At 33.5% G+C, this 26,290-nt stretch overlaps 1 protein-coding gene and 1 non-coding gene across 2 annotated transcripts in view; both read left to right on the top strand.

Moving 5' to 3' along the window:
* LOC145243804 (sialin-like) overlaps positions 1 to 9,714 on the top strand; it is a 93,585-nt gene extending 83,871 nt beyond the window's left edge. The window contains exons 11-12 of the mRNA XM_080106835.1: positions 2,958 to 3,043; positions 9,487 to 9,714. Of these exons, the coding sequence (XP_079962961.1) occupies positions 2,958 to 3,043; positions 9,487 to 9,714 (314 nt within the window). The remainder of the gene's footprint in view (positions 1 to 2,957; positions 3,044 to 9,486) is intronic.
* A 15,301-nt stretch (positions 9,715 to 25,015) lies between these two features.
* On the top strand, positions 25,016 to 25,088 carry Trnar-ucu (transfer RNA arginine (anticodon UCU)). Its single transcript has one exon. It is a non-coding gene; the product is annotated as a tRNA-Arg (tRNA).
* Positions 25,089 to 26,290: the final 1,202 nt, after the last annotated feature.

The raw sequence follows: 26,290 nt of genomic DNA, 5'->3' as shown, positions 1-26,290 counted from the left end.
TTGGTAGAAACCGCAGAGGTCAAATTTTTTTTAACTTGTACCCCTATTATGACCCCTTAACATTTATTGTTTTGAGCTCAAATCAAGTTATTAAGTTAGATCCATGTCCAAGGAATATATATCTAAAATTTCAAGTGTTTAAACTCAAAATTGTCGGAAGAGTTTGGTAGAGTTCTCAAATGTCAAATCTTTGAACTTTGACCTCTTAACAGCCAAATTACTGGCCGAAAACGGATCACATCGATTTTTCGCAAATCTCAGTACCCTGTATATCAAATTTCGAGTCTGTCGACTAAAAATTGACAGAGTGATTGTGTAGGAAAATGTACACACACACACAGATACACACACACACAGACACGTTCACTTTTATAGATATACTAGCATTTCAGCCCGACGTTGACCGAGTGTTTGGATGAGTATGTTGAGCAAAGAGAAAAAATAAAATAAAGTGGTAGTAGGAAGGGAGGCTCGAACCCGTACCGCGAATGAGGAAAAGAATGGGGAAAAAAATCTGAGTCTTTGCTGTTACGACCACTGGCAAACTGGAAGTGACTTAGTTTTAAATTAAGGCTAGACAATCCAAAGGAGAGGATGACTTTAACAAATATCGGCGAAAAAAGCACCCCACCCCCATAGAACAGTGCCCATTTTAAGGTGAAGATATTAATGTTTTAGCCAATTTTTCGATATTTGTCATCTGAAAGGTCAAACTTCAAAACGATACTGATATTGGTAAAATCTGTCGGCTCTGTTGAAATTTTTAGGCAGACATGCAAACATACATACATACATACATACATACATTTATATATTGGTAACTAAAAATTTTGGATCCAAACTGATGAAAAAGCTTACCCTATTTCTGAATACTCTTTATGTAAAATTTCAAATGTTTAGACCAGAAATTGTCTGAGTAATTTAGTAGAGACTGCAGAGGTCATAATTTTTTTAACTTGTACCCCTATTATGACCCCTGAACATTTATTGTTTTGGGCTCATATCAAGTTATTAAGTTAGATCCATGTCTAAGGAAACTATATCTAAAATTTCAAGTGTTTAGACCCCAAATTGTCGGAGGAGTTTGGTAGAGTTCTCAAAGATCAAATCATTGAAATTTGGCCCCTTAACAGCCAAATTTCTGCCTGAAAACCGATCACATCGATTTTCCCAAATCTCAGTACCCTGTATATCAAGTTTCAAGTCTGTAGACTACAAATTGACAGAGTTATTGCGTAGGGAAATGTACACACACAGACAGACACACAGACACGTTCACTTTTATAGATAGATAGATAGATTAAAAAAAAATATATACATATACATAAACATATATGGAAATAATTTTGTGTTTACTGTAAACATTTTACGCAATTATGCAAGTATAAATTATGTAGAATATCTGCATGAATATGATCACACGTAATAGTTAACTAAAGATGATCATCCCATTAGAAAACCGAAAAAACTAATAGGAATTAATTGAAATGAATGTTTAAAAGAATATGCAAATTAGCTAGATCCTTTGCTAGTGAATTCCAGAACCCATATATAAGAAAAGCGTATTTTCTCTTTAAATAAATAGAAAAGAAGCTTGACTTTTTTCTGTTGTTCCTGCCCTTCGGGCCAGGATCAAATTGTAGTATCTCTTCCGGCAGATATTGCAAGCAAAGACCATACGTGGGTGGAAACTCCACATATAAGACCTTGGTTAATGTAGCGGTAACTCGTCATACCAATTGTCACTATCCAGCTCCCTTACTCCCTGGGGAGTTGGTCCCCATTTCCCCTTCACTCCTCACTTTAAAAATCGGCCTTGTGCCTAATTTGCTCAGTGGGAGAGCAAATAAATACCCTGTTGTTCTTGGCCTTGGGGCCGGGATCAAAGTTTAGTATCTGTTCTGCAGATGCTGCACAAGGTAATTTGTCCTAGTCAATGGAGGGGAAACCCTCTATACTGGGACAATTATTATTTTTGGTCCCAACCAGAGTGCCCCTTTTTTCGGGGAGCTGGTTTAGCCCCACATTAAAAACGACCTTGTGTCACATTTTGCTTTGATGGGAAAGCAAATAAATACTAATAGAAAAGAGGGTTTTTAATATGAATATCAATACACACAAAAGAAAAAAGAATTTCTAGGAGTATAGATAGATTATATTTTACTATTTTTATTAAACAATTTTATTTTATTTATATTAAACTTATATTTTATTATTCTTATATTAAACAATTATATATTATTTATATTAAATAATAATATTTTATTATTTATATGAAACAATTTTATTTTATTATTTATATAAAATAATAATATTTTATTATTATTTTATATTTGATTATATTAAAGAATTGTTTATTATTATTTATATGAAACAATTATATTTTATCATTTATATTAAACAATTTTTTATTATTATTTATATTAAACAATTTTATTTTATTATTATATTAGACAATTATATTTTATTATTTTTGTTAAACAATTTTATTTTATTATTTTTATTAAACAATTTTATTTTATTATTGTTATCAAACAATTTTATTTTATTATTATTTATATTAGACAATTATATCTTATTATTTTTGTTAAACAATTTTATTTTATTATTTTTATTAAACAATTTTATTTTATTATTTTTATCAAACAATTTTATTTTATTATTATTTATATTAGATAATTATATCTTATTATTTATGTCAAACAATTTTATTTTATTATTTATATTAAAAGGTTTTATTTTATTATTTTTATCAAGCAATTATATTTTATTATTTATATTAAAACATTTTATTCTAATATTTATATTAAAAATGTTATTTTAATATTTATATTAAATAATTTTTATTATTATGTTAAGCAATAATACTTTATTATTTATATTAAAAATGTTATTTTATTATCTATATTAAATAATATTTTATTATTTCTCTGTGTTCAATCTTTTTTTAATTTCAGGTGTTTTATGTTCCATCACCAATTGCATTGCCACCATTCCTGGAATGCTCGGCCCTTATGTTGTCGGTTATATCACAAACAAAGAGGTTTTGTATCTTTTTTTGTTTTATTACTTCGACTATAAAAACAACAACAAAATAATAAATTATAACATGAATAATAAAAACTCCCATTTACATCAAATTGCAAATTTGTGGAGTTTTAAGTTCTGGGTGATTTCTATGCCAAATAAGTTCTGGGTGATTTCTATGCCAAATAAGTTCTGGGTTATTTCTATGCCAAATAAGTTTTGGGTGATTTCTATGTCAATTAAGTTCTGGGTGATTTCTATGCCAAATACGTTCTGGGTGATTTCTATGCCAAATAAGTTCTGGGCGATTTCTATGCCAAATAAGTTCTGGGTGATTTCTATGCCAAATAAGTTTTGGGTGATTTCAATGCCAAATAAGTTCTGCGTGATTTCTATGCATAATAAGTTCTGGGTGATTTCTATGCCAAATAAGTTCTGGGTGATTTCTATGCCAAATAAGTTCTGGGTGATTTCTATGCAAAATAAGTTCTGGGTGATTTCTATGCCAAATAAGTTTTGGGTGATTTCTATGCCAAATAAGTTCTGGGTGATTTCTATGCCAAATAAGTTTTGGGTGATTTCTATGCCAAATAAGTTTTGACAACGAATTTGACGTCCCGATGGGGGCTTTTGACTCAGCCCAGATTCCCGACCTAGTGGGCATATTTATAATGTACACTATTAGCAGAATTATAGAGCCTAATTTAGTGGGATTATACAGGGATGATGGACTAATTGTTATCCCTAATAGTGACGGCCCCATGGTATCGAAAATACATAAAAAATTAATAAGAGCCTTCAAATACCTTGGATTTAAAATAGATATTACCCCAAATTGTATAGAAGTTAATTATCTAGACATAACTCTAGACTTAAGAAAGGGGATATACAAGCCGTTCAATAAAGATAATAACACACCATCTTATATTAATACTAGATCTAACCATCCAAGTTGCATAATTAAACAAATACCTAAAACGATTAACACTAGGATTAATAAACTTTCAGCTAACAAAGAAATTTTTGAAGCAAATAAAAAATTATACAATAGAGCACTAGAGATCAGCGGATACAGTGAAAAACTCACATATATTAAGAAGGAAAATAAAAATAAAAATAAATCTTTTTTTTTTTTTTTTTTTTTTATTCAATTTTCACCCCAAACAAGGCACAGTGCCACTTTGAAGCAGGGGCTACTATTAGGGAATTAATTAGCGGGGTCATTATGAAGGGAGAAGAGTAGAAAGATGTTTGTTAACATTACACTTGAACTTCTGCATATCATTGCAGTTGGGAAAGCAGAATCCCGGAAGGGAGTTCCAAAGACCCGCAGTTCTGGGGAAGAAACTATTGGAGTAAAAGGCTTTCTTGCACCTAGGGATCTCTACTGTAAAGGGATGAGACTTAGTAGCTTGTCGGGTTTGTCGGGGGTAGTTACGTCGGGGAGGTACAAGTGTTTGCAGTTCGTCAGAGCATTCACCATTAAAGTATTTGTAGAACAGGCAGAGGAATGCAACATCTCGTCGATGGGACAGAGGTTGAAGCCTAGATGACAGTTCAGGACCTATCAGGTTGGCGACTCTCTTTTGAACCCTGTCCAGGAGCGAGAGACAAGCAGCAGATGCACCAGCCCAGATGTGACAACAGTACTCCATACATGGGCGAATGGTTACCTTGTAGAGGTATAGGATACTGGCAGGCGTAAGTAGTTTTCTAGCATGGTAGAGGGAGCCAACCTTCCTTGCAGCAGCCTTTGCAATGCTCTCAATGTATCTATTCCAGTTCATATTCCCTGTAAACGTTAGGCCGAGGAGTCTAAAAGAAGTACTTTCAGGCAATGTGTTCTTGGCCATTGCTATTGGTGGTAGAGAAGGTTTCTTGTAGTTATTGAAGGAAACAAGCTTAGTCTTAGCAGCATTGAATGTGACCAACCATTTTTATCCCCATTCCACTACGGATTGGAGGTCGTCCTCTAGTGTTTCTGCCATTTCCTTGGATATGTGTTCATTTGTTTTCCCCTCATATCTGTTATAGAGAGTGGTGTCATCGGCAAATATGCCCATCTCCGAAACAATATTATCAGGGAGGTCGTTTATGAATATCAGGAATAATAGAGGTCCAAGGATAGACCCCTGAGGTACTCCCGCATTTATGTCTTATTGTTTGGATGTATGTCCGTCGAGGACAACTTTGATTTTTCTATTACTTAAGAAGGATTTAATTACATTATGAATTCTTCCAGTGATTCCATATGATCTAATTTTCCTTAGAAGACCATCATGCCATACCCTGTCAAAAGCCTTAGATATATCAAGGGCCACCGCTCTACTCTCCCCTGTTTTATCCAATGAACGGTATATACGTTCAGAAACTACAGTTAAGATATCTGCTGTTGAACGGGCTTGCCTGAATCCATATTGTTTGTCAGTCAGGAGTTTAGCAGCTGTTAGGTGCTGGACTAGGGCTTGATTAACTAAGGACTCAAATATTTTGGCGAAAAGCGGGAGGAGGCTAATGGGGCGATAATTTAGTGGGTCAGTTCTTTCATCAGAATTCTTGAAGACTGGTACCACAGAGGCGGTTTCCAGCAGTCGGGAAAACAAGATTCGTTAAGGCATTTATTATAAAGTTTGGACAGAACTGGAGCAACCTCGGCAGAGCATTTTTTTAATAGCACAGCCGGGATGAGATCTGGTCCACATGCTTTTGAGGTGTCTAGGTTTTTTATAATAGCATGTACCTGAGAAGGGGTGATTTTCAAATCGTCAAGTGTGGCGTCTGTTCGCAGAGGAAAATCAGGGAGTGAGTGGTGTACCGAGTTCAGTGTGGAGTTTGAGGCAAACCGACTGGCAAGCAGATTATCTAAGAACAGAGGCCGGAAAATAATATGGTTTAATCCCCCTTACTGTCAACTATCCAACATAAACATAGGGAAAGTATTTTTGAACCTAATAGATAAGCATTTTACCATAAATAATCCACTTAGGAAGATATTTAATAGAAAAACCATTAAAATAAGTTACTCGGGCACTAAAAACATGGACAGAATAATTAGCACTCATAATAGTAAAATATTAAACAACTCTAATAGAAATAAGGATACAGTAGACAAATGTAACTGCCAAGTGAAAAATACCTGCCCACTGGACGGTAATTGTAAAGTTGAGTGCGTGATTTATAAGGCCACGATCCACCCAGAAGATAATAATAGGAACAAAAAAATTTTACTTCGGTATCTCCGCCGGAAACTGGAAACAGCGTTTTTATGACCATAAACATTCTTTCAATAACCCAGAACTTAAGAATAAAACCGAGTTAGCTAAACAATGGTGGTTATTAAAAAATGAGAATCGATCCCCAGTGATTTCATGGTCAATCCTATGTCATTCGGACGTTCCAAACGGTTTTAGGCAGAGATGCAGTTTATGCCTCGAGGAAAAAATAAGAATCCTGAAGTACGAACACAATAATCTCCTAAACAAACGAGATGAACTGATGGCCAGATGTAGACATAAATGTAAATTTAAAATAACTAATAACTCCAGATCCGACGAACAGATAATTCTATAATAGTAAAGACACCGAATCTAACACCACTAGATTATTTACGATAAACCCTCTCACCCCACCCCACTGGCAATTATAGTGTTGTCCGGTATATACTCGATAATAACTACTTGATGATTTGTTGTCCGAAATCTAAGTTGGGTGTACTTTTTCCCGAAGTACCTGTTTTATCCGAATTACTTATAAATAAATGATATAGCTTTAAGAAAATAATTTTTTTCTGCAGATAATACATTAGTTATTAAACTGAGTTAAGTCAAAAAGATCAAATACTAAAACTAGACATTATTAGATTTAATATAAATCAACACAAAACTGTAAAATAATAATTATTTTATTTATTTCTTTATGCGTGCATGAAAGTACTTTTGTGTACGGAGTGAATAAAAGTATATATTAACCGAAACTAGATACGTTCTATCGAATTGGGGGCGGCTAATATTGCAATTTTCTACTTCTTAATCAATTAAGAAGTGAAATATTAATTACAACGACCGCTATAATCACCAATAAAATTAATTACATGAAAATATATAAAATATTAACTACATAAGACTCAATTTTTTTAAATTCATAGTAATATATTACGAATACAATATTTAAATGTAGTATAAGATAATATTTATTTCTAACTAATTTTAACATAATAACATACAGATAGTTTTAAAACTTTGTATATAATATTTTTTATTTTTATTTTTTTATTTATCTTTTAATAGACTTACTTTCCATGACTCAATTAACTATAGGACGCGAGTATAATCTCCATTTTCTTTCCATTATCTTTCTCAGAGTTTCTAGACTAATATGACAGGCAGCAGTTGATCAGTGTCTCCTCTTTTTTTCTTCCTCTCTTTTTTTTTCTTCTTCTTTTTCCATTACGTGCTGTTCTATTTCTTTCTCTCTATATCCGTATATTTTCTCCCCTTTCTTCCTAGGTTAGTAAACGCGTGTCAAGGCATTTACGTGTAAGAACGTACATATTTAGAGGCGTGTTGTGTGTGTATGTGGGTGTAGGTGTATGTATGTGTGTTGCGTGTGTGTGTGTGTGTGTGTATCTATGGTTACATCGAGCTGCCGCTTATAAGTGTCATAATATTTTAATTTTTATTTTTTTAAATCCCTCCCACCCTCTCTATAAAATGTATTAAGTGGATTGCTACTACCACCCCCTCTGGTTTTTTGAGGGTCGAGGCCCGATCTTTTCTTTCCTTTTTTCAGTATCAAAAATGTAATTGTCTGGTTTAGATGCTTGAAAATACCATAAGGTTGAAATAAATTATTGCATCGACAATTATGTAATTTCCGTGTTATATTTTTATATATATATATATATATATATATATATATATATATATATATATATATACACACACACTGCATATAAAATTATTAATGAGTTTACATTTTTTTAAATATTTAAGGGACGAGTGAATAAAAATCAATGAAACTTTGAGAAAGTGCTTAAAATGCTATTCAGCTACTCCAGTCAGAAAATAAAATTTAAATAATTCATTCATCACACAATCCTTTTATATGAATGACTTGTAAAAGACATTGGTCCATAGAATTAGTCAAATTTCTGATTTCATCAACAGTTATTCCTCGTGATACCTTTTGGAGAGCATCCCACAACTCATCTTTGCTCTTAAATTGGCGTCCACATGCATAGAGGCGTCGCTTCATGATACTCCAAAGGTTCTCAATTGGGTTAAAATCTGGTGAATTCACAGGCCACTCCATCCTTCACGTGGCAGAATTCGTGCTTCTGACGTCATTGAGAAAGGAGATTCTCAATATATTGAGATGGGGTTCGATTTAAAGAAGAATTAGTTAGTCAGTTAGCAGACGAGAGTCAGGCAGTGATTTAGTGAGAGCTGATGCCGTCTTGGAAGTGAGAAGGGGGTGGGGAGACCATGTAGTTATAAAAGCTTGAATCCCTGATCATCATCATCATCCAGCTGGTATGAATAAAGAATCATCTAATATTTGTAAACCGTTGTCTTCGTTTGTCGTCATTTGACCCAAAAAGGAAAATGTGTTTTGTCAATCATCTTGTAAACAAACTTTCCAAGTAATGTGTCCCGTCCTCCATCATCGGTAATTATTCTCCCCCTCTGATGTAAAAGAACTGTATTACACATTCCTTCAGTAATGAATTCTTATCACTTCTTATGTGTTAAAAATATGAATAGGATGTGTGTAAAGTATATCAATGTTATTATCATTTGTTATGCGTCCCCGATATGTACCCTCAACAAAACAACAGAAAGACTTAAAAACTCAACAACGTTTCGTTTAGTGCAGGTTTTTTTGAAGACAAAAATGTAAACTGACAAAAAGATTAATTAAGAGTATATATAGAGAGAGGCAGGGAGGGGGGGCGTATATTGTACATATTTACGACAAGAGAATATACAAACATAAAAAGGAGATAAAAATAAACAACACCCTTTACACCATTTTTTCTCACACCACGGAGCATGACCACTTTTTTGATTTGGAAAATGCAACAATTCTAAAAACAATACACAATAAATCTACACATCGTTGGTTGGCATCTGTTGGCATATAATCAAAGAAAAGGATTTTTTAATATTTCTCTGCACTTATGTAAAATAATTATCCATGAAATTAATTTGTAAATATGTATAATATACTGCCCCCACCGGCCTACCTCTATATATACTCTTAATTAATATTCTAAGCATTTTACATTGTTAGTCTTGAAAAAGCCCGTGTTAAACAGGCAAAACCTCGTCAAGTTTTTAGGTCTTTCCACCTCTGTTTTTATCATATATATATATATATATATATATATATATATATATATATATATATATATATATATATTTATTCATTTTTAAATATTTTCTTTCTTTTTTGTTTTAGCATACAAGTGAGCAATGGAAGATAATATTCTTTATATCTGTGGCTATCTACGTCTTTGGATCTGGGATCTTCCTTATCTTTGGCTCAGGCGAAATTCAACCATGGGCATATGGCTGCATCAGGAGAAAAACCAAAGGAAATTCATTTGATTTTAAAACTTTCACGGCAACAGATGAAAAGAGATCAATTGATAAAAAACATTATCAACAGAATATGGCTTTTAGTTAATTTGATATTTTGCACATTTCACAGAAGGGGGATGGGAGGGATGGAGTGTTCTCTTCCTTGTAAAAAAACCTTCTTAATCTGCTGCTCACCTCTTTGTTGCTGTCCACCATCTTTAATTGTCTCATAAAATCATTGTAACATTTACATAGGCATCACCATTTATCAAGGCCAAGAGGCCACTCAAGGATGAGGGTTAAAGAGTGTACAGTAGAAAGTGGACAATATAGTAATCGTTAGTGATGGAAATTCGGTAAATTTGTTAACAAGTGGAACAGCTCATCAAGAACTTGTTTACGTTAGGCTTGAAGACAACCATATTGTAATCAGCTGGAAAGCAGGAAAACGGAAAACAATTCCACAGGCTTGCAGTTCTAAGAAAGAAGCTTTGTTCATGGAATCTACGTTTAGATTTAGGCACAGATAACGAGTGGGGGGAATTATTGATAGTGTTTTCAGCTAGACGAGTGTTTCTTGTGAAAGTTTGGTGAGGGGAGACCATAGATTGAAACTCAGTCGAACACTTTTCATAAAAATAATGATACAGCAGAGACAAACTTGCAACAGCTCTCCTGTGAGATAGAGGTTGCAGGAAAGAGAAAAGGACATCTCCTACGAGACTACGAAGTCTATTTTGAACTCTATCAAAGCAGGACAAGTCCTTTCTAGCAGCTCCTGCCCAGATGTGGCAACAGTATTCCATCCTTGGATGTACCTGGCTCTTATATAGATAGAGAATTGCATCATTAGTGATATCTACTGGATCGATAGAATGATCCCACCATTTTCCAGTGGCCTTGGCAACAGATTTGATGTACCTGTTCCATTTAAGATCAGGAGTAAAGGTCAAGCCCAGAAGCTTGTCAAAACTTGAGGCTTCCTGAAGACGAGAGCCATTCATTTCAATTGATGCCAGATGTGGATCAGAACGTTGATGATGTAAAGATAGGAGCTTGGTTTTAGATGCATTAAAAGTAACCAGCCACTCTTTTCCCCATTGTACCACGTGCTCAAGATCAGAGGAGAGAGAATCAGAGAACTTGGTCGTTTACTGACTTAGATGTGCTACCATAGATGGTAGTGTCATTAGCATAAATGTCTACAAATGATCTTAGGATGTGATTTGGAAGATCATTAATGTAGATCAAGAAAAGAGTTGGGCCCAGGATGGACCCCTGAGGGACTCCAGTATTAATACTGTGAGCTTCTGATTTTTGCCCATCAACTACTACTCTTATGAACCTGTCAGAAAGAAATGATTTAATAATTGAGAAGACATTTCCAGCCATACCATAGCTGGAGATCTTGTGAAGTAAACCTTCATGCCATACCCTATCAAAGGCCTTAGATATTCGCTAATCCTATGAGATATAACTGTAAGCACATCTGCTGTAGATCTAGCAGAACAGAAACCATATTGTGTGTCACTAAGAATTTTATTTTTGCTGAGATGGTTGATTATTTCTCTATTTAACACAGATTCCAGCAACTTACTCATGACACACAGGAGACTTATTGGCCTGTACTGAGAGGGGGATGAGCGATCATCTGAATTCTTAAATACAGGGCATACTGATGAGATTTTCCAGGGTGATGGGAGGCAATTCTCCTTAAGACAACGTTTAAACAGTTTTGTAAGTATGGGTGCTAGTTCAGGTTGAAGTTTTTTGAGTACTATAATTGGAATACCATCGGAGCCGGTTGCTTTACTGGAATCAAGGTTTTTGATTAGCTTGGCAAAATCATTTCTGATACAGGAGGAAATATTGGAGGTTGGCGGCCTTGGTTGCAAAGGGTAGAATTAGCTGCAAAGTTCTTGGCAAAGAGTTTGGCTTTGTCTGATGCTGACGAGATTACCTCAGGTCCATTGATGATAGTTGGGATAGAGCACACGCTTCTGTTCAGGATTCTGTTTGCTATTTGCCAAAACTGGGGGGAACCAAGCCGCTGCTAGCTACTTTGGACTTGACGGACTGAGCATACAACTCTCTTGCGTTCTTTATTACTTTCTTACAATGGTTGCTGGCAGTTTCTTTAGTTTCCTTACATTTATTACGTTGGAAGCAGTGGAAAAAGTGATTTCTGTGCGCCATGGCAGCAGCACATTCTGGAGAAAACCATGGCTGGCTGTTAGGTTTTTGCTGGAACTTTTTCGAGGGTATGAAACGGTCAATACCTACAATTAATCATTCCGTCAGGTCTGATACTATAGAGTACACATCCTTTTTAAACATGGAACGCAGAGGTAGATCTGATATAAATGTACGGAAGCTATCCCAGTCAGTCATAGTGTATTGATATACTGTACGATGGGGGTACGTCTGCGGACTTATTATATTTCATTTTTATCTTGATACAACAGAGTGGTCGGAATATCCAAGAGGAGACAGAACAGAAACTGAACATAGTTCAGGGCAAGTTGTGAGAAAAAGGTCTAGGAGACTCGCGTACTGGCCATCATTGTCGTCAATCTTTAACAATTGGTCTATTGAAAGACCCACATCAAAACAGTTTCATGGTTCAAGTCTTTTATTGCAACATTCTACTAATAGGCTATTTATCTGCAATCCTAACTTTGCTGAGTCATTGAAAGGCAGACTGGGGAAGAATGAAAGAGATTACTTGCATCAAGGTTGTAAACCGACTTTGAAATCTTTTTTCTTCCTTGCAACCTCTTTCTCACAGAAGAGACAATACAAGCCTGTTTTGCTCTATCATTATTTTCATAGCAAGTGCCCGTCTGAGCTTCAATCTATGGTTCCTCCTTGCCAAACTTTCACAAAAAAACACTTTCCTAACTACAACTACTATAAACAATTTTCTCCACTCTTTATTCATGCCTAAATATAGATATAGATTCCATGAACAAAGTTACTTTCCTAACACTGCCTGCCTGTGGAACTCTGTTCTGCTGGCCTGCTTTCCAGCTGACTACAATATGGTCGTCTTCAAGTCCAATGTAAACAAGTTCTTAATGAGCCGGCCCCGAAATAATCAAATTATGCCCGATTTCAACCATTCAAAATTACAAAGCTGTTGTTCTGTTGTTGCATAGGAATGGCTTATTGGTGAGAGACAGCATATATATAACAATGATGAGGGGAGATGAGATAGAGATGACATTTATATACATTACTGTTCTGGGGATTCTTATAACATATATTAGCGAGGGAGAGAGGGTGAGCAGTTCTTTTAACACAGGGGGGGGAGAACAATCATTACTTATGATGGAGGGACAGAGACACATTACTTGGAAGGGGATTATACAAAGTTCATATAAGATGATTACACATTACCTTCAATTGTTGAATGACGACACGAAGACAACAGTTACAAAAATCAATGTTCTTTATTTCATTTGATCGGTCGCAATGATATGACTTGTCAGGAATTCAAATTCGTTTCTACATGGTTAAATGTTCTCCCTTCGCTTCTAAAGGGACCCTCCTCTGCTTGACTGTCTGACTAATCTGCTAATCCTAACTCTTATATTGAGAAATTCCCTTTCTGCTATGATGTCAGATGTATGCTCCAAAACGTGACCAACTCACGTGACTACTCACACATTTCCAAAACACACTTCTGCAACAAAGAATTCTCACTAACATATTTTTCAACTTAACCTATTTTTCAATATGTTTTTAAATTGTATTGTTCATTATTTTTTAGCTGACCTTTTTAATTCAGTTTCCATAAAAGAATGAACAATTCAATTCTTTTTACAAAACATCCATATCTAAACTATTTTATATGGAATTTAACAACGCGAAATTCTAACATTCCATTTTCTAAATCTATTCTGAACTTACAAGGTTCGAGTCTCGGTTTATTCTAATCTCATTTTCCTCTTATCTAATGTTTTCTTTTTTACAAGAAAAGGGGACAGCCTTTCTTGTAATACTGGTAACCACTGTATATTCATTAACCCTTATCCTCGAGTGGCCTTCAGACCTTGATAAGTGATGATTATTCTATAAAAAAAAATATGATGTTATAACCACATCAAAACTCAACTCTCACCTGCTTAAATATTCAAGATGAATACTTAAAAATTACCATGTCCAAAGTTTTTAACAGAGACAAAATGTTTGCACAACCAACATTAATTCGACTTTTGTAGTAATGGACGAATATTTTTTTTTTTCCTAAACACTAATCCAGTCTAATAATAACACTACAAGCATTTATTTGTTTTTGAATCAGACTTTTATAATCAAGGATGGCTCAAATAGCCATATTGTATGTAAATATGCCCCCTCCCTCAATGTTTCCGGTATAAATGATCTAGTTGAGGTGTTTTGTAAATTAGTGAAATAAAGCTGATGCTTTGATGTTCGTAATTCACTACAATTTTTTCTTGTTTACTCTTTTTCATTCCAAACAAGGCATATTGCCATTTGAAACATAAAGGGCTTCTATTTGGGATCATATTTAACATAGTTGTTGTGTTCCTGTTGTATTTGTGTTGCATTAATGTCCTAAATTACATTTAAATAAAAAATTTTCCATTGGGCGGACTTTCTTTTTGCCTCCTCAATTTGAAGTTATTTTTTAAATTGCTGTGAACACTAGAATATTTCAATTAAAAATCAAATATGAACAGGTACAACAATCGAAAAATAAAAGGCGAATCAAATGAGGTATAGATTGCTTAAACAGTTACATTAAATTTAGCTTATATTTGCAGTTTTTGAAAAAATTACAAGTGTGGACTTTCTTTTTGCCGCCTGTGTATATATATGTATGTATGTATGTATGTATATATATGTATGTATATATATATATATATATATATATATATATATATATATATATATATATATAATATAAAGCTGAACGTATGTGTGTGTGTGTGTGTGTGTGTGTGTGTGTGTGTGTGTGTGTGTGTGTGTGTGTGTGTGTGTGTGTGTGTGTGTGTGTGTGCCTGGTCACGAATAGGCTCCTATATGGTTGACTATTATAGAAAGCTGATCACATATAATGAAAGAAGATGTATCGAGACACAGGAATGGGTATGTTGGAAATAGGCACACACTTTAATAAAGACTTTTCATATCTATTTGCATAAGTATACTTTGATAATTATGTTTCAGTTTGAAGAAATATGGTATAATAAAATTATGAGGTGTTCGTTCATGCCTGACCTCCATAGAATGGAAATATGTCACAAAGTTTAACAAGGTTTTTTAATATAGATCCACAGAATATTGTGATAAGTGTTTCAGTGTGAACAGGTATGGTATAATAAATTATGGGGTTTATCTATTTTATTTTTACTTTCATCATATTTTGTTTTGGTTTTGATACCCCCAAATTCAAAGTTATCTCATTACAACCCTTCCTTTTCATAACCTATCATACTTTCATAAATCAGAGTCCATTTTCTGTAGGCTATTTTTGAACCCAGTCAATGATGGGTAATTTTGCTAGTATATATATATATATATATATATATATATATATATATATATATATATATATATATATATATATATATATATATATATTTTTGAATATTTGTTCAAGGCAATTTTATACCTTGATATCATAGGTGTTGTCACTAGGCTGTTCCACGAATCAAAATCACAGAGAACGCTACCTTTCTTTTAATGAGATGAAAGTGATTATCGTACATCTTTTTCTGAATCCTATGTCGACTATGACTTAACATTGGCGTGAACTCCTCAAAAGGTATTTTCCATGTTGATGGTGCTCGAACAATGGATAATTATCCAACTGTTAACAGCCATGAAGCAACCAGCACTGAAGTGTTTGGCCGTCTACAGGTTAACCACGATGCAGTGACCTGAACTAAAAGAAAAGGTGCTGTCCAATTATTAAGGCCATTGTCTTAGATACAGATTCTCTGAGTTTCCATGAAACACTTAGATGAGAGTAATAGCAGCTTTTTTTTTTGACATAATTTAAGTTCTATCTTTATCGAAAGACAAAGGATAAGCCCTGTAGTGGCAGCTGCACATGTAATTGTGAGGCCAGGGTTGTGCAATCATCAACCACACCTCTCCTGAATCGGCACTATTTGAACCCAGTGGCAAGGAGAATTCCAGGACGACTGGAAACAATGCTGAGATAAGCAGAGAGCACATGGAAGTCCCAAATGGTCACCCATTTGGTACTGACTAGGTTCAACATTGCTTAACTTCAGTGATCCAATGGGAACTGGTGTGTCAACGTGATTATGCCATACATAATCTCCTTATTATGCCCTTGATATCCTCAAATTGAGTTTCAAAATTGCAATTGAAAAAAGTAATAATAAAAAACATACTAGAGGGTGGGGGAACGTGATTAAATAACAGGCTTAATTTATAAACAATTTTCTGTCAATTTAAGTATTTAATGGTGACTAAAATTATTTGAGGCAATAAAAACAAGGTCAGTTTATTAATCCATTGAATTTCCTGGGGACCAACTCAACTCAAATTAATTCTTAATCTTAAGTGATTAACTATTTCCAAATAATTTCTTTTGTCGATTTTGGTGTTTCTTATCGGAAATGTAGCAGACAAAATTGTAATGAACATAAGCAGATGACAATATTAATATAATGACAATATAAATATAATGACAATATTAATATAATGACAATATTAATATAATGACAATATTAATATGACAAAATTGTAATGAACATAAGCAGATGCGAATTCTTGCGGCTGGAGATTTTGAAATACACTTCCTTTCTAGCTTATCCAATCAGAAGCCATCTCTCAATTACGTGACCGCGTTTATGAAAGATTAAACCGGGAATGGACACTTTCTTTTTCTTCCCAGGTCGTGGACTAATAACAACTCCATGTGGAACGAACCTGTCCACCCCCAACTTCTCTCTTGGGACTCAACAGACCTCACTCGGTCTTAGGACCCAGGGTTTGACTATGATGCGAATACAAACAAGCCCACATGGCTATCTCCACACTTGAATGCAGCATACACACAAACTTTCTTTCTCATCCTACAGCACCGTCTAATCTTTCATGATGTACGTTTCTACTACTACTTTAGACACAAACATACATGAACTCATACATGTTGTCAGTCCACGATCTGGAAAGAAAGAGAAAAAGTCTTGCCAGTTTAACTTTTTATAAACTCTGTCACATGACTAAAGCTTGGCTTCTGATTGGATAAGCTAGAAAGGAAGTGTATTCAAAATCTCCAGCCGCTAGAATTCCTTATATTCATTGCAATTTCGTCTGCTGCAAGTTTATTGAAATTTTTTTTTAAACAATTTGCACCCCAAACAAGGCACAGTGCCACTTTGAAGTAGGGGCCTACTATCAGGGACATAAGTTGCAGGGGCATTATGAAGGAAGATGAGTAGCAAGATGTCTGTTCACATTTCACTTGAACTTCTGCATGTCAGTACAGTTGTGAAAGCAGAATCCCGGAAGGGAGTTTCAAAGTCTAGCAGTTCTGAGGAAGAAACAATTGGAGTAGAAGACTTTCTTACATCTACGGATCTCTATTGTGTAGGGGTGGGACTTTGCTGCTTGTCAGATTTTTCGGAGGTATTTATGTCGAGGGAGTAAAAGTGCTTGTAGTTCATCAGAACATTCACTATTAAAATACTTGTAGAACAGGCAGAAGGATGCAACATTTTGTCGAAGGGGCAGAGGCTGAAACCTAGATGACAGCTTAGGACTTATCAGGCTGGCAACTCTCTTTTGAACTCTGTCCAGGAGGGGGAGACTAGTAGCAGATGCACCAGCCCAAATGTGACAACAATACTCCATAAATGGGCGAATGGTGGCCTTATAGAGGTACAGGGTACTTTTAGGCATAAGCAGTTTTCTAGCACGTTAGAGAGAGCCTACCTTCTTTGCAGTGGCCTTAAACAATGAATTAAACAAACGATTATATAATTTATTTCTATTCACATTTTATACTTACATTGTTTATATTTAAAAAAAAAATTTAAAAACGATTTGTATTTGTGAATCTTAAGTAGGAAGACCCCCCCCCCCCCGGTGTGTTTGTGGTACTGTGGTAAATGATAACACTAGCTAGGACTAGCACAGACCAAAAAAAGGTAAAGTAATGAGGATGACCATAGACCCCCCCTCCCCAAATTTTTGAGTGACCTTGTGTCAAATTTTTGAGTGACCTTGTGTCAAATTTTTGATTTTTTACTTTCTTGTTTCTTTTTGTAGCAATTCACGAAATAAAAAAAAAATATTTTTTTTTTTTTAGCTCAAATAATTAATAAACCAGTTTAAGTATAATAAATTTATTTTGTTTTTAATTTATAAATTTGAAATAACAACAACCTTATTTTGTCACTTAAAAACAAAATGTTTTTAATCATAATTTTTAAAAAATTGGGGTTTGTATTACTGTACACATAGATTCGAAAAAGTTGTCAAAAAACAAATATAGAACAAATAAATGTTATCAAAGGTAAGATAAGTTACTTTTCTACCTAACTGGATATATTTTTTGTGTTTTTATTCAGTGTAACATGTTTATTCAGCTCGAAAAACATGCAGTGTTTACCGATGTATTGGAAAATTCAAAATGGCGGCCGAGTCTATCTCGGAGAGGGTACGTTTGGGAAAAGGTATTATAAATAATAAACTAGATAAAATACTGTTAGAAATTCGCTCAATATATGTTACCATGACATAAGTTGACATATATTCGGTTGATTTTTAATAGTATTTTGTCTAGTTTATTATTTATAACATCTTTTCCCAAACTTACCGTGTTAAAGAGACAGTCTGGCGCCATTTTGAATTTTCCAATACATCGGTAAACACTGCATGTTTTTCGAGCTGAATAAACATGTTACATTGAATAAAAACACAAAAAATATATCCAGTTAGGTAGAAAAGTAACTTATCTTGTCTTTGATAACATTTATTTGTTCTATATTTGTTTTTTGACAACTTTTTCGAATCTATGTGTACAGTAATACAAACCTAAAAATTGTATTTTAATTGTCATTAAATGGTTGCTTTTTGCTGTGAATTCACTTATTTAATTTAAAAAAAAAAAAAAATTTTGTTCTACTAACAATAACAACAAAAAAATTTAAAACAAATTAAAAAAAACTTTGGTCATCAATTTGAATAATTTTGAGATGATGATAAAAAGTTTTGTGGTTCTACAGTTTAACAATTTATTAAGAAACTGTACTAGTAAAGCCACAAACCTTAAAGAAACTAAAGGTGTGCTCTCTCTGCTACCAGCACGTGGCAACCAGAAGAAAACGCAAGAGGTTTTTTTTTTTTTTACACAGTGGTCACCACTTATCAAGAGCCGGAAGCCACTCAGGGATAAGGGTTATTGCAAGTACATTACGTTAGTGTGGAGATTTGATGAAGTGTTTACTTAAGGTAGCGGTTCATTAGGAATTTGTTAACGTTGGACTTGAACACATCCAAGTTGTAGTCAGGTGGGAAGCAGGCAGACGGAACAGGTGTGGCATATTTATAGAGAAAGATGAGATCATCGATGTTAAGTGGTGAGATGTAATGAACATAAAACTTAAGCTTGACAGGCAAAGCCTCCATCAGTAAAACATGTGCGCATGAAAAAATGGTGATTGAGAGAAAAAGTCCCACTTGCAAAAAGTTCTGGTGTTGTAAGCTTGAATTTTCTAAACCCTACAGAACAGAAACTTTAGCATACCCACCTCGAATTTTCTAAAGATCCACTCATATAATGACCACCTGATAAAAAAATCACCAAATTTGTGTTGGCTGACGGCTGTACGTGATTAAAAGCAATTACGCAATAACATTAGTGTTAAGCAAAGAAAAATGCATCAAATAACTTTTTCAAACTTCCATTTAGTTTTCTTTGTATTTTAGTGTTGAAGTAAGAACGAGACTTTCCAAAATAGCGAACTGCATAGTCGCACCTGCTTGGCGTTCAAATCTGAATATGTGTTTAGATTAATTTTCAGGTGAAACACTTTTTAGTGTTGATGGGCAATCATATAAGGATGGCGTTTCAATGTAAAAACACTAGTCCCCATCACCTCATTAGGTCGGCATCAAGAAGGACATCATGTTTCTAATAATAAGGAAATAAGAGGAGGAACAGCATCAGAATCATAAAAAAAGATGTGTAAAGCTTTATCCTTAGATGAAATAACCTGGAGACCATTAAAAAGAGGGGGAATAGCAGACTTGCTATTATTAATCATGCTATTGTAGATTATCATCATCATCAGCAGCAGCAGCAGGAGAGAATAAAATTCTTCACTTGTATTGTCTAGAAGTGTAAGCCATGTTTAGTTTCAGAACAGTTTCCGATTGTTCGTTGTTCTACACAAGTCCTGGGAGGTGACTGGTTTGCAGTAGACAGTTCTCAAGTTGGAATCCACAGAGCAAAAGATTCTTCCCGTGTTGATGCGAAATTGCTACAGAAAGGTTTAATATTTATGGAACAATTCTGGTTTCTGATTGGTTGGTAGCAGAACGTGAATTAATTCGATTTGTCAGTTCCTAGCAGCATCATTTATAAATGGAATCTCCCGACCGTGCTGGATCATACCCCATTATAGTGCAAAAATATTGTAACATATTGATCGGACTATTGTTCTCATCTTGACTGTTATTTGTGCAATGTTTCGGTTAGATTGTCCTTCGACTGTTGGTTGTTGTCTCGAAAAGAAAAGAGAAAAGTTACTGGCTTAGTAGATAAACTGCCAAATTGTGGATTTTGCCGTCCCAGGGTGAAAATCAAAGAGGCAGAAAAATAAAACAAGTATGTGGAAGTTACTAGAGAACTTAAAGGAATATGGAACCTGGAGAAAATCCTTGACTGCAGAAACTAATCCTCATGAGCGACAACTGCTAACTAGAAACTGCAACAGAAGCAAAACAAAAAGATGCAACTAAAAAAATTGGAATTGCAAAATTACTCCCCCCCCAAAAAAATAAAAAATAAATATTAAAAAAAATGTAAGAGTTAGAATCGACTAGCATCACAACAAATAGTCGAAGATTCACAGAGGATGAAAAGATAGAGGAGAGAAAGGATTAACCAGACCTCCACTGGTTGAGTGCAGAAAGAACTGGGATCTTGGGGGAGGCTTTCTGCCACCCAAATTCGAAGGATGACCAAAGGTCACTGCCTTTGAAAAATCATTAGCAAGCAACTGTTGCTTTAATACAAATTCATTTGCAAAGGTTATCGAATAAGGTGGAGAGTATTGGAGATCTAGGCAGACTGCCGGGAACACCATCGGTTGTTGCCAGTGAGCATTAGGTACCTCCACGGCAATGTCAGTAGTACACATTTTTATAGTGACGTCATCATTTCGTGTGTTTGTGTTAATTTTTATGGATAAGCGTTTGCGTTATAATTATTAATGGAGTAACGTTTTTTTTTTTTGTTATGGATAAAAAATAATATAAAATTTACCTTTTGTAAAACAAATACATTTTTATTAAAGAACTACACAAACTAGAGCTAATAAAATAAAATTAATTTTAACGTATTCTGTTGACACATGTATTTAAAAATAATGTTCTTTACAAGCTTCTGTACATTTTTGAAAAAAAAAGCGCCAAACATAAGGACCACCCTCTATCAATTTAAATAATAAAATCCAAACGAATTTTTTAAGGTTGATTTTGGATTTACAATTTTTATTATCTCAATAATCTTATATTCTTTTATACGAATATATTTTTTTATTATTGGAAATTTGTTATTAAAAAAATCCATTTAAACTTCATATCACGTAATATTTGAATTTAATATCATTTAAAGCTTTTTAAAAATAATCATTTTTTAGAATTGTTTTTTTTTTGTCGTAATTCGAATAATTGTATTACCGAGAAAAAAATTATCCAGAAAGTGTTGTTTTTTTTGTTTTTTTAACATAATATGGAATTTATGTCCAATTTTTTTTACAACTTTGAGTTAAGTGAAATAAATAACAGGATTTTATATATATATATATATATATATATATATATATATATATATATATATATAAATTACTATTTTTTGATTATTTGATCTTTTCAGCTTTAAAAAATGTTGAAACTTTTATCAACCCACATTTATTTTGCTTAGTTTTCGGACCATGAAATATAGGGGGGGGGGGTTAGAAACCTAAAAAAATATATTTCCTTTAACATATTTAACAAAACTTACTTTTAATATGTAAGTTTATTTAATAATGATTGAATATGGAAAATTTCAGGAAAATCTTATTATTTGATTTTTACTAGATTTTTCAAACATGGGTGTGTGAACGGCTTAAAAAATGTCACTACATTGTTTTAAAGCGTCGATAATGTAAACACGATTTTTGTCTAGCATTTTCATTACTTTTTTATGCTGTAAAATCTTTTTTTAAATATTAGCAGTATATTTGAAGCTTTTTCTATTAAATGGTAAAAAAAGTTAGGATGATAATATTAAATTAAATTACAATTACATCGTGTTACATATAGGGGAGGTTAAAACTGTGGCGCGCGTTGGAGGTACCTAGTGAGCAATCTCTGATGATAACCCGCATGAGAACTCAATAATAATAATAATAATAATAATAATAATCATAATCTCGAGAAATAATAATCGATAACGCAAACTAATTTGCAAAGGTTTCGAAAAAGATGGTGAGTACTGGAAATGTGGGGAGACTTGGTCTCACTCAGACTCCAGGGAACACCATCAATTATTTTTAAAGGCAATTCTTTCATAATGGCCTGTGTGAAAACTCCTAGTGAAGAAGAAGAAGAAGAAGAAGAAGAAGAAGCATCTGCTTGAACATTTAATTCGTCTTGTGACGTAATTTATGTGAAATATATATATATATATATATATATATATATATATATATATATATATATATTTTTTTTTTTTTACATAGTCATCACCACTTATCAAGGCCAAGAGACCACTCGAGGATAAGGGTTAAAGAGTGTACATCAGAAATTGGACAATATAGTAACCGTTAGTAATGGAGATTCGGTAAATTTGTTAACTTATATGGAACGGTTCATCAAAAACTTGTTTACGTTAGACTTGAAGACAACCATATTGTAGTCAGCTGGAAAGCAGGAAAACGGAAGACAATTCGACAGACATAGCGATAGTGTTTTCAGCTAGATGAGTGTTTCTTGTGAAAGTTTGGTGAGGGGGGACCATAGACTGATCAGTCGAACACGGTCCATGAAAATAACGATACAGCAGAGACAAACTCGCAACATCTCTTCTGTGAGAAAGAGGTTGGAGGGAAGAGAAAAGGACATCCCCCACAAGGCTACAATGTCTATTTTGAACTCTATCAAGGTAGGATAAGTCCTTTCTAGCAGCTCCTGCCCAGATGTGGCAGCAGTACTCCATCTTTGGACGTACCTGGCTCTTATATAGATAGAGAATTGCATCAGAAGTGAAATATCTACTGGATCCCACCATTTTTCCAGCGACCTTGGCAACCGATTTAATATATGTGTTCCATTTTAGATCAGGAGTAAAGGTCAATCCCAGAAGCTTGTCAAAACATGAGGCCTCCCCAAAACGAGAGCCATTCATTTCAATTGATGCCAGATGGGGATCAGAGCGTTGATGATGTAAAGATAAAAGCTTGGTTTTAGATGCATTAAAAGTAACAAGCCACCTCTTTCCCCATTGTACCACTTGCTCAAGATCAGAGGAGAGAGAATCAGAGATCTCCTCTTTAAATATTAAAAGCATTCAAATATATTTATATTATCCATAACAACAAAAAAAAATCCATCCAGAAAACTCAGCGGCCATTTTATAAATATGTTAAATATTAATTTGTTTCAAGCACGTATTTTCCTTTTCCTCGATTTCTTCAATATAATATTTCTTAATTACACGTTAAACCATAAGTAAAAATAACATTATTTTCACAATTATTAATGTTAAAAACCGTTTCACTGTAAATAATTTAGGTGACTAAAATAAATGTATTAAAATAAGAAAATAGGGAGATAGAGATTTAAAAAAAGAAAAAAAAAAGATAAAAATTCTTAGCAGAGCGTAGTTTCGATCTACGGACCTCTGGGTTATGGGCCCAGCACGCTTCCACTGCGCCACTCTGCTCACTGTAAGAAAATTGCAAATTTAACATATTTATACAATGGCCACTGAGTTTTCTGGATGGTTTTTTTTTTGTTATGGATAATATAAATATATTTGAATGCTTTTAATATTTAAAGAGGAGATCTTTTATATGAATTTATATTATGAGAAAAAACATTTTGAAATTAAAAAGCTTTATTGGTATTTAGATTATAAAAAAAAAAAAAAAAAACATCTCCGTTACGTTGTCGAAAGGCAACCAAATCATACAAAATTAGACCTGCGTTCCTGAAATAAAAACGAAAAAAAAAACATTAACTTATATATATATAAGATCTTATTTTTTATTATGTGGACAGTTTATTTATTTTTGTAATTAAAATTTTAAAATATCAAACCAGAAAAAATAATTACAAAATATAAAACATAAAAAATATATTACCTTCTGCTTACCAAAGTGTAAGAGTTGCGGTTTTCAGTCACGATCTGTTTCTGGAATCCGTTAATGTTTTTTAATCTACTTTCGGCTATAATCGTAACTTGTTACGGATTTTACCGAACCAATATTGAAAGCCACGGAGATTGATCTACAGAAGTACTAATATTTTAAATGAATAAAGCCAATTATCATAATGTTTAACTTAATTTGCATATATTATTGTCTATCTGAAAAATATGATTTTCTTTCTTTTTCTTTTTTTAACGAAACAGGCAAATGGTTGTCTAAAATATTAATTATTGTTTTTCATTAATCGAAGTAAGAACTTAAATTTAAATGTATTGTAGCCGAAAAAATATCATTACAAAATATTAAAATATATTTTTATTTTAATCGACATTACAAACGAGACGGGCCGGCGGCCGAGCCACAGTCTAACATCGAAATTACTCGAAATTAAAAGAACGGAAGTTTGTTTGTTTGTTTTTTTTAGTTTACAAAGTAAACCTTATTCTAAAAATTATTTAGCGAGTTTCTAATCATTTTTAGACTTAAATTTTTAAAATATAAAAAATCACCGGAGGAAAAAGTTGAAAAATATCGTAAAACTTCGGAAAAAGAGTAAAAAAACATTTTATCAAACTTGAAATAAAGCTTACTTTTTTTTAATGAAAACCTCAAAAAATGGTTTTAAATACAAAAAAGACAAAGAATCTTAACTTTAGTTTCTATTTACAATTGAAAAATGAAAAACGTTACCACAATTAAATCTTTTATCGGCTAAATTATAGTATATAACTACTATTGCGCGCAGACATGAATGCAGTCCCTGTAGCGCAGGGGATAGCGCGCTGGACTTCTAATCCAGAGGTCGTGGGTTCGAATCCCACCAGGGATGACTGTTATTCTTTTTAGCTTGATAACGTTTTTTTTTTAATTTTAGATTAATTTATATGACCTTTATAACAGAAAAACAAAATTTCTAATAATCATTTACTAATAATCCTAATAAAGTGATAGAGATTGCTGAACGAATATGAGTGTTTTTTTTTTATCTCAATGCCAAAAAAAGAAGGTGAACTAAAGTAAAAGGAAATAAATACTGTCGAACGTCTAATTACTTTATTATTTTATATTAAAATTATATTTAACATTCTTTGAGAAAATAGACGTCATATAATTCAACAGTCACTAACCGTGAGAGGCCATTTTTCAAGATATCTCCATCAAATATTTTTAGGAGCGGGAGGCGGGGGATAATTTGTCTCGAAATGGACTTATTTTGCATACAATTTAGATACAATTGATTGTTGGTTTTAAATTGTATTTTTAGTTCGCAAACAAATTGCTATTTACTCGAAGTTTCGTTTTAATTTACTTTCAGTCAAAACGCAATATAGCAATAGTAGTAGTAGTAGTAGTAGTAGTAGTAGTAGTAGTAGTCCTTATTATTTTAATAATAAATAAATAAATTTATAAATATATTTATTTTTTTATTTTTTACTCACTCACTCACTTGGAGTTCTCAGGCAGGTCATTATCACGAATTACTGATAACAACCGATGATGCTCCCTGGAATCTGAGGAAGAAGAGATCTTCCCAGATTTCCAATACTCTCCACTGCTTTTAATAACCTTTTGCAAATAACATTGCATCATTGCAACAGCCGTTTGTCATTAACTTCTAACGGGCAATTGGGATGACAATAAGCCTCTTCGTAGTCATCCAGTGGAGGTTTGATTAGTGATTTCCATCTTTAGTCGTTCCATCCTCCTTGACCCATCCTGACTATCTCGTGTGGCACCAGTCGATGTAGACATTAATATTTTTTTGTGTATGGGGGAAGGGGGGGGTAGTTAACTTAAAATTTACAGTTTCAGTTTCCTTGGTTGCATGTGATGTCCCTCTATCTTTTTGTTTTATTTTTGTTGCAGTTTCCATATTGCCGGTTAGTGTTTATAGCTCATGTGGATTAGTTTCCACATTCAAGGATTTTCCTTATGATTTCAGCTGTTTTAAGGATTACCGACTTTTGTTTAGTCTCAATCTTCCCCATGATTCTGATTTCATTTCGTCTTTTTTTCCAAGTTCTTTCGGAC

Source organism: Euprymna scolopes, chromosome 22, assembly GCF_053919585.1.
Source record: "Euprymna scolopes isolate OS-2025 chromosome 22, ASM5391958v1, whole genome shotgun sequence".
NCBI lineage: Eukaryota > Metazoa > Mollusca > Cephalopoda > Sepiida > Sepiolidae > Euprymna > Euprymna scolopes.
This window is presented reverse-complemented; position numbering and strand designations above follow the sequence as displayed.